General features: G+C 58.1%; 1 protein-coding gene across 1 annotated transcript; it reads left to right on the top strand.

Annotated features, from left to right (window-relative positions):
• The first annotated feature begins 1807 nt into the window (after positions 1-1807).
• Positions 1808-7611, top strand: LOC125325518 (E3 ubiquitin-protein ligase TRIM7-like). Its single transcript, XM_048302670.1, has 7 exons — positions 1808-2234; positions 4303-4389; positions 4711-4941; positions 5226-5248; positions 5538-5653; positions 5867-5899; positions 6915-7611. Exons 1-7 carry the CDS (start codon positions 1827-1829, stop codon positions 7424-7426), a joined length of 1410 nt encoding a protein of 469 aa, XP_048158627.1. The 5' UTR covers positions 1808-1826; the 3' UTR covers positions 7427-7611.
• The last annotated feature ends 803 nt before the right edge of the window (positions 7612-8414 follow it).

The raw sequence follows: 8414 nt of genomic DNA, 5'->3' as shown, positions 1-8414 counted from the left end.
CTGAGTGCAGGATTGGCAGCCACACTGAAAACCAGCATTGTCCCATGGTGGGGCCCACTGACTCGACAGCTGCTGTCCCTGCAGTTTGGGGCAGTGACACTCACCCAGCCTTCCCTGGCCTGGGGTGCTGGAGGACCTGCACACAGATGTGCCCAGAAAGCAGCTCCAGGAACAGGGGATGAGCAGGAGCCACCATTGTCCCCACTGGGATGTGAGATGGGCAGTGTACCTCAGGCAGCACCACAGAGGCTCCAGATGAATGGGGGCATCAGGCTGTCACCCCGGGGTGCTGCAGGGACAGCGGGCAGGAGGCTGGAAGCACTGTCATGACCTGTCACAGACCGGGCTCTGGGACCCGCCGGGGCAGGGAAGCGGGCAGTGGGGTGGCAGGGACGCCCGGCAGGGCACGGCCATTGCAGGGCAGTAACTGCCTGGAGAGGGATTTGTTCGACTGCTTTATTGTGTCAGGGGGTGGATGGTGCCCCTCAAAACACTCCTTGGGCCCCAGCTGGCAGCCCGTGAGGGTGGAGGAGGAGCAGAACCAGCGACTGAATATGGGGCCTTGATTTTGGGCACCCAGCACCCTGCGGGGCTGAGCCACAGCAGCACAGAAGGGACAATGTGGACCCGCAGCAGGCGGAGAAGCGCGAGGCAGCTCGAGGGGCGCTGCTTCCTTAAGCACCGCTGCTGCTCGCCGGGTGTTGTGGAGCTGGGGAAGGAGACACTGGGAGAGGCACCGGCAGCCATGGGGTGCGGGGATGGAGGCTGGAGCCCTCCTGCCCCGGAGCAGCCCGGGGACTGGGCTGGTATCAGGCGAGCAGGCCGGGGCCGGCAGCGCAGGGAGGCAGCACAGGATTACCCTCGGCTCCCGCACGGCGCAGCTGCCGCCCTGACACAATCCCTTAAAACTGCATTAACCCGGCCCGGGTGGCCGGGAAGCGGCTCCGGCGAGCGAGAGGCCTCGGGAAGGGATTCCCGCTCGGCAGCTCCGACCCGCCGCCACGGCCGAGCCAGGGAGAAGCTCCCGGACGCGTTCCAGGTTATTAATGATTAAATTAATTTAAGCATCCCGAGCATCCGCGGGCGCTGGCAGCACCGTGCCAGAGCGTGCCGGCGGCGCCCCGGGGGAAGGCTGAGATGAAGGCTCGCACTCGCACTCACCCCAGCCCTCCCCTTCTGCGGCCGCTGCTCCATCCCCGCTCGCGTGGGCTGCCCACGGCCACGCGTGTGCAGGCACGGGCACACGCAGCGCACGCAGCGGGCCCCGTGCCCGTGTGCCCCCCGGTGTTTTCCTGCTCGTTCCTCCCCGGCTTGCACACACACACTTGGACAAGGACACGCATGTGTGTATTGTGAGATCCAGGCACAGGAACATACACAGGGAGAGACAGGGACGCTCCCACGCATACACACACACAAACGCGTGTATAATGACATGGATGCACACACAGAGGCACACACACACACGTGTGTTGTGACACGGATGCACACACAGGGACACACAGTGTACACGGAGGCACACACCCCTGTATACAGATACCAACACAGAGAGACATAACCAACAACCACATACACTTATGGAGACACACACACACAGATGCAGGCATACACATAAATGTACAGACACGCACAAATGTGCTCCCACATGCAGGCACGTGTACAAAACCATTCACACCTGCATGTGTATACACCACATACGCACAGACATACAGACACAGACACTGACAGACACAGACAGTCACACCCTCAGCCCATTCCCGGCCCCGCAGCCCCGCCCGTTCCCGGCGCGCCCCGCCCCGGCCCGCCCCACCGCGTCCGTCGCGGCCATGGCTCGAGAGGTGCTGGGTCTGGGTAAGCAGCTGGCGGCCGAGGCCACCTGCCCGTTGTGCCTGGATCTGTTCGCGCAGCCCGTGCTGACGGCGTGCGGGCACAGCTTCTGCGGGCAGTGCCTGGAGGGCGTGCTGGGGGACCCGCCGCGCCGCGCCGCCTGCCCGCAGTGCCGCGCCGCGGTGGAGCCGGGCTCGCTGCGCCCCAACCGCTCGCTGGGCGCCATGGCGGGGCTGGCCCGGGCCCTGGAGGAGGTGGCGGCGCGGCCGCTGTGCCCCGAGCACGGCGAGCTCCTGGCGCTGTTCTGCGAGCCCTGCGCCGCCCCGCTCTGCGCGCTCTGCCGGGACGGGCCCGGGCACCGCCAGCACCGTGTCCGCCCCGCCGACGAGGCCGCACGGGAGCTCCGGGTACGGGGCGGCGCCGCGACAGGGGCTGGGGAGGGGCTGGGTGCCTTTGCTGCCCGGGGTGGGGTGGCCGAGGGGCACAGATTAGCGTCTCCTCCGGGCTCAGGGTGGGATCCCCTCCACGCGTGGGCTGGGGCCCCTCGGTGCGTGGGTTTAGGTCCCTTCCAGGAACAGGCAGGGGTCCCTCTGGGCACAGGTTAGTGTCCTGTCCGGGCACACAGCTGGGGTCCCTTCAAGGACAGTCTGGAGTTGTGAGGAACGAGACAACTCTTAGAAAAATTAAAATAATTTATTGAAGCAGAAAAATTGAAAAATTACAAAAATCAGAAAAATACAAAAATTTGGGATCCTAGTGGCGCAAGAGGTATGCCCAGGAACGCCGGGATTAGAGATCTTTGGGCTTAAACAGCACTGGACCTCTGGTGGAAAACTTGCAGTGCTGGGCTGACTTTTAGCTAACCCAAAAGTCAAAGAAAAATTATTAAAGGCTCCTAAATAGGAGTAAGGCTTAAGTGCTCAGCACTGGCATCCACCCCAGCTGAAATCTGCAGTGTTCTGCACCTGCTCTGAGGCTGACTCAGTATTTTATAGTGCCTTTGCTCCACCCCAGTCCGCCCACAGACCGCCCACAGCACACCCCTTTGGTCCTAAGTGATTGGTGCTTCCCTTTTGACAGATCATCTCTGTCTACCAATAGCTCGTCGTTGTCAGGGTTGGGGTAGTAGCAGCTGGAGTAAGGGTGGTAACATGCCCGCATTAAGATTCAGGTTGCCAGGGAGCGAGCTTACAGACCAACGGCCAAAGGTCTAAAATTAGCTGTTGGCTGTTAGAAACTGGGGTTTGGAGCTGGTTCTGAGACTAAGGAGCAAAGTAGAAACCCTTAAAATAAATATTAAAATACATCTAACACATCTTAAAACATTTGTAAAAGTATACAGAGAACATGAGAAAAACAACTCTTACAGTGTACAAGTGGTTTAAAGTTGGAAAGGGATTTTTAACTTGGACACTTTTAACTGGGGGATTTTAACTGGACCTGGTGCAGAAAAACTGCTTTGAACAAGTGAAAACACTAATAGCAGAACTTGATATTTGTACCTGGACTGATGGGTGAACATTAACAATCAATTAAAAATTGTTTAACCCAAAATTAACTAATTAAAACACTTAACATGCAAAGACCAAACTAATTAGGGATTTCATGTATGACATGGGGTCTGCTCTGGGTGTGAGTTCGGGACGCCTCTACGTGTGGATCTGGGTCCCCTCCATGCATGGGTGGGTCTCCTCTGAGCACGCTCTGGGGTTCATTCAGGGCACCTGTCTGGTTCCCCTCCACACACAGGTTAGGGTGGGTCCCTGTCCAGCCACGGATTTGGGCCCTCACCCGGCTGCTGGCTGGGGTCCCTGTGTGGGGTACCAGTTTGGGATGCCCATGTGTCTGTGGGCTGGGGTCCTGTATCGCACCCTGCTGGGGCTGCTGGTTCTCCCATCGCCTGGCCCCAGCCCACCCAGGTGCCCAGGTCCCTCTCACTGCTCACCCCTCTGTGTCCCCGTATGGTCCCTTGTGCTCTAGATGTCCCCAGCCAGGGTTTCACCCCCACTGTGTGGGCTGGGGTCCTGGCTCACTGCAACGCAGGAGATGACTCGGAGCATGAGGAGTTTTTTAATACTCCAGCAAATGTATGGAGCATGTCTGAGTCACTGCTACTGTCACTGCTAACCTATTCCCAGAAATCCCACTTCCAATGCCAAAAGTTGTTTTTTCTAATTAAAAAAAAAAAAAAACAAACCCCAAACCACAGACTCCAGGGTTTCCACAGGAAGTTATTCCAGAAATATTTCTGGCCACAAGAGCTGTGGATGGGGATCTCCCCAGCCTGACTGAAGTGAGTTTGGAGAGGTGGGTGCTGTCTCTGAGCTCAAAACCCACTCCCAGGTACTCAGGGGTCACCCCCAGTGACTCCCCAGACTGGGATTGTCCCCACACAGGCTGTTCGGTGAAGTCATCTCCCTCCTGCAAATGTCACTCCAAAATTACAAAAAATGCCTTTTTTAATCCCTGCCCCAGGAGACACTCCAGAGCAACCTGCTTTTTCTACAAAAACAGAAGGAAAAATTGAAGCCCAAAGGAGACCAGAAAACTGATGACCTGCTGGTGAGTGTTCCTCTTCATGCCCCACACTGGTCACCCACCTGGCTCCCCAGGCACGTCCCATCTTCCCCTCTCCCCATATATATTTATCTCCTATTGCATGACAACGTTCTTTTCTCTCTCTCTCTCTGTCCATCCCACATGGCCTCCTTGGGCCCATCAACATCCAGACTTGCCACCCATCTCTCCATTCTTCCCGCTTTTCCTGTACAAAACCTCTGGTCCCCTTCTGTGTGATCCTTGTCGCCTCTCTGCAGCAGCCGTGTCCCTGCGGAGGCAGCCGGAGGCTGGGTGGGCTCAGGGCCTCCGTGCGGTGCCTTGCAGATGACGGTGGTCTCAGAGGCACAGCGTGTGCGCGACACCTTTGAGGAGCTGCAGCAGTTCCTGAAGGAGCAGCAGAAGATCTTCCTGGCCCAGCTCGAGCGGATGTCCCAGGAGCTTCTTGAGAAGAGCCATGAATACAGCTCCAGGGTTTCAGAGAGGGACTCGCTGCTGGACACAGTGATTGCGCAGATCGAGGAGAAACGGGACCAGCCGGTGGTCGAGTTCCTCATGGTGAGGCTGCATCACCCACTGGGCGCTGTGACCCCTGGCGAGGCTGGGAGCACCCACCTGGCAGCCTCACATCCCGGTGCAGCCCGGGGCCAGGCTGTGACACTGCAGTGTGCCTGCTGTGGGTCAGGGCCCTGAGGGAAGGGAGGGTTGGGGTGAGGTGTGGGGTGACCCCCAGCCCCCTTAACCTGCTTCACCACAGCTGGGCAGCCACCGTAGCTCCCTGCCCCGGGCACCGCTGTCCTTCTCAGCAGTGCCAGAGCTCACCTGTGTTTTCTCTCTTCTAGGATGTTGGCAAAATCCTGAGCAGGTATGAAACAGGCTTGGTGTCACTCTCCTCCTGCGCAGCTCTTTTGGGCAGAGGTTTGGCAGTGCTGCAGGAGCCGGGAGGGAGGTGGTTTGCCCTGCTGAGTATTTGGGATTTCATGTGATGTTAGCAGGAACCAGAGGCCATTGCACCCCTCTTAAAGATGGGCTTCCTATGCTGATAGCTGGGATAGTGCTCCCCTGGGTTCTGTGGCTGCAGGGATTTCCCTGTTTCCCTCCTGGCCCTGGCTGATGGCTGGGCTCAGAGCTCCTCTCACTGTTTTTGCCCTCAGCTGCGAGGCAGCCAAGGCCCCGATCCCAGAGCCGGTTTCCCCGGAGCTGCAGAGGAGCGTTGAGAGCCTGTCTGAGATGAGCCAGCTGATCGTGGACATGGTGGCCAAATTCAAAGGTAAAGCTCTGCTGGATCCACGCTGTGCTTCCCCTGGGCTTGGGAAATCCTCACTGCCTGCTGCCTCTGCCTGGGGCTCGAGAGCAAAATGCCTGCTCCAGATGGGAACCATCCCTGAGATGGGCTTTGCTGGAGCCTGGGGCTCCACATCTGGCTTGCTGTCTTGATGGGGAGCAGGAGAGACACTCATGCATCTTCCTTTCCTTCTTCCAGTGAACCTGCAGAAGCAGATAGACAGTGAAAAGGGTAAGTTTCTGGAGCTGATGGGCACACGAGAGGGGGAAAACCTTTCCAGGATGAGTTTCCTCATGTCCTTGGTGCAGAGATAGGCTCACACCACATCTAAGCCCGGCATCTGTCTAGCCCTGAGTCCTGTTGTTTTGACTAGGCCTGCTATAAAAATCCACGTCTGTCCCGTGCCAGACAGCACCAGGGACGCTGTCCTGCGACACCTGCCGAGGGCCAGGACAGCATGAGGCCACGTCAGGCTGTGCCCAGTTAAGCAGAGGCGCTGTACATGTTTTTAGCTGGCATTTAGGCATGATCAGAAGTGCTTTTGCAGGTGCTTGGGGCCCACATGATGCAACATCGCTGGGCTGAGGTCTGGCTGGCACCACTTGTGCTGAGGCTGCTCTCCGCACTCTCAGTTTTTGGGATGTTTTTGAGCACAGGACAGTCGTGCCTCAGTTTCTCCCCTGCAGTCCCTGGAGGAGTGGGTTTAGCAGAGGGTCTGGGGTGGTGACACTGCACAGTGACACCTGTGCGGCCTTGTGGGATGGCCACGGGATGGCAGCAGAACATCCCACATGGACGGGCAGCTCCGGCTGTGGCACAGGCTGCCCGGTTGCTCGGCAGAGCAGGGTTCCGAGCTGGTTTTCCCTTGGATGAGCACTTGTCACATGAGCAGGGACTGGCCTGGCACCACTCCTGCCTTGCAGCAGTGCCTCCTCACACCCACGGGGATATGCTGCTCCCCACAGCCAGCGATACCCAGCAGATCTGGAAGCAGATTTAGCAAAGCCCGTCGTGTCTGTCCCCTGCATGTGGGGACGCTGACTGGCACAGTCCTGCTTCAGGGAGCATCTTTTCACCCTTTGGTCCCAGCGTGGGGGACCATAAGGGTCCTGTGTCCTGTGCCACCTGAGGGGGCTGCAGGAGTGCCCGCTGTGCTCCCAGGACATGTCCCAGCCCCGTGGTGCAGGGGATGAGGTGCTGGTTCTCTTCTCAGTGGGCACAGACTGATGTTTCTGTCATTCATTAGAGACAGTGATGCTGGACCCGGAGACGGCGAGTCCTCACCTGACCCTTTCGGAGGATTACAAAACCATCCGGCTCGGAGGTGGGAAACAAAACCTCCCTGATACCTCCAAGAGATTCACAGGCAGCCCCAGTGTCCTGGGCTCCCGGGGGTTCACGTCTGGGAGGCATTACTGGGAGCTGGAGGTCGGGAAAGGGAACAGCTGGGCTGTAGGGGTGGCCCTGGAGTCCGTGCAGAGGAAGGAGTCGCTCAGCCTGGCCATGGGGAAGATCTGGGCTCTGCGGCTGGACTGGGACGACCAGTACAGAGCACTCCGCATGCCTCCTGTCCTGCTGGAAGTGAGGGAAGAGCTCCACAGAATCAGGGTCCACCTGGACTATGAAGCGGGCCGAGTGACCTTCTACAACGCAGAGAGCATGACGCAGATTTTGCAGTTTGAGGCCACCTTCACTGAGAAAGTCTTCCCATATTTTTGGCTCTGGTCACGAGAAACCCACATCCAGCTGTGTGACTGATAGGGTCAGATGGCTCCCAGGCCCCTGCCTGTGCCCTTGGCTAGCTGAGCAGGGAAGAGATGTGGGAGAGACACGGCATCACGCTGCAAGCTCACTGCAGCTCTGCCTGGGCTGGATCCGCTGTGCGCTTTGCTGCATCTCCTCTCACTAAGTCCTTTAGAGCATTAAAGAAGTGCTGTCCTGCCTGGGGGTGTCTGTGTGCCAGTATCTTGGCCAGATCGCAAGGTGACAAGTGTCCTACCTCCCTGTGGGCACTGAGGCCATGGGATAATGGGGAGGGAGGAGGGAAGAGGCTCTGATTGTCCATGCCAGCCTTTGGCAGCTCTGCGTGGCTTGTTGGCATCTGTGCTGTGCTGGAGGATGCAGCCACCCCGCGCACAGGAAGTCAGGGTGGAGCACGAGCTAATAATACTGGTGGTAACTGCTCAAAAAGCATGTAAAAAGGCAAATGTTCAGGGAGAGTGGGAGTGAGGGTGCACCTGGAAGAGCAGCAGGAGCTGGGGGTGTGATGGGGATCGCTGAGATCTGGGGTGGTCAGGGAAGGAGCAAACACCACACAGTCTAATCCGGGAACTGGGAGCATTGTGTGACTGGTGGGTGGCAGGGCCCGGGCAGAGGGACATGGGGCGTGTGTCGTTTGGTCCTGGAGATCCCCTGGATCCAAAACGATCAGCTGGAGACAGCAGCCTCCGGATCCAGTGGAGAGACCCGGCAAAGGATCTGCCAGGGACTGGAGAGTATGGATCTGCAAACCCTGAGCTGAGGAGAAACTGCGTGTCCTAAAGAGTCTATGTGGAGTACAAGTGGGGGACAGTCAAGTCTCCCTTCTCCTGCTCAATGAACCCCATCCTGATGTCGCAGGGATGTGCACAGCCTTATTTCCCTAGCCGCTCACCAAAAGCCTCACAAAGTGGCTTTTGTTCTCATAGAGAGCTCATTTGATGATAAATGATGTGAGAAGGGCTCTTTGAGGAGAAAGGATGTGGGA

The sequence above is a fragment of the Corvus hawaiiensis genome, chromosome 1, assembly GCF_020740725.1.
Source record: "Corvus hawaiiensis isolate bCorHaw1 chromosome 1, bCorHaw1.pri.cur, whole genome shotgun sequence".
In the NCBI taxonomy this organism is placed as follows: Eukaryota; Metazoa; Chordata; class Aves; order Passeriformes; family Corvidae; genus Corvus; species Corvus hawaiiensis.
This window is presented reverse-complemented; position numbering and strand designations above follow the sequence as displayed.

What these genes read in the sequence shown, in the direction of transcription:
- LOC125325518 (XM_048302670.1), top strand. Translation starts at nt 1,827, where the DNA reads ATGGCTCGAGAGGTGCTGGGTCTGGGTAAGCAGCTGGCGGCCGAGGCC. An exon ending in GTTGGCAAAATCCTGAGCAG is followed by an intron (nt 5,249 to 5,537) that starts GTATGAAACAGG and finishes TTTTGCCCTCAG; the next exon opens with CTGCGAGGCAGCCAAGGCCC. An exon ending in GCAGATAGACAGTGAAAAGG is followed by an intron (nt 5,900 to 6,914) that starts GTAAGTTTCTGG and finishes GTCATTCATTAG; the next exon opens with AGACAGTGATGCTGGACCCG.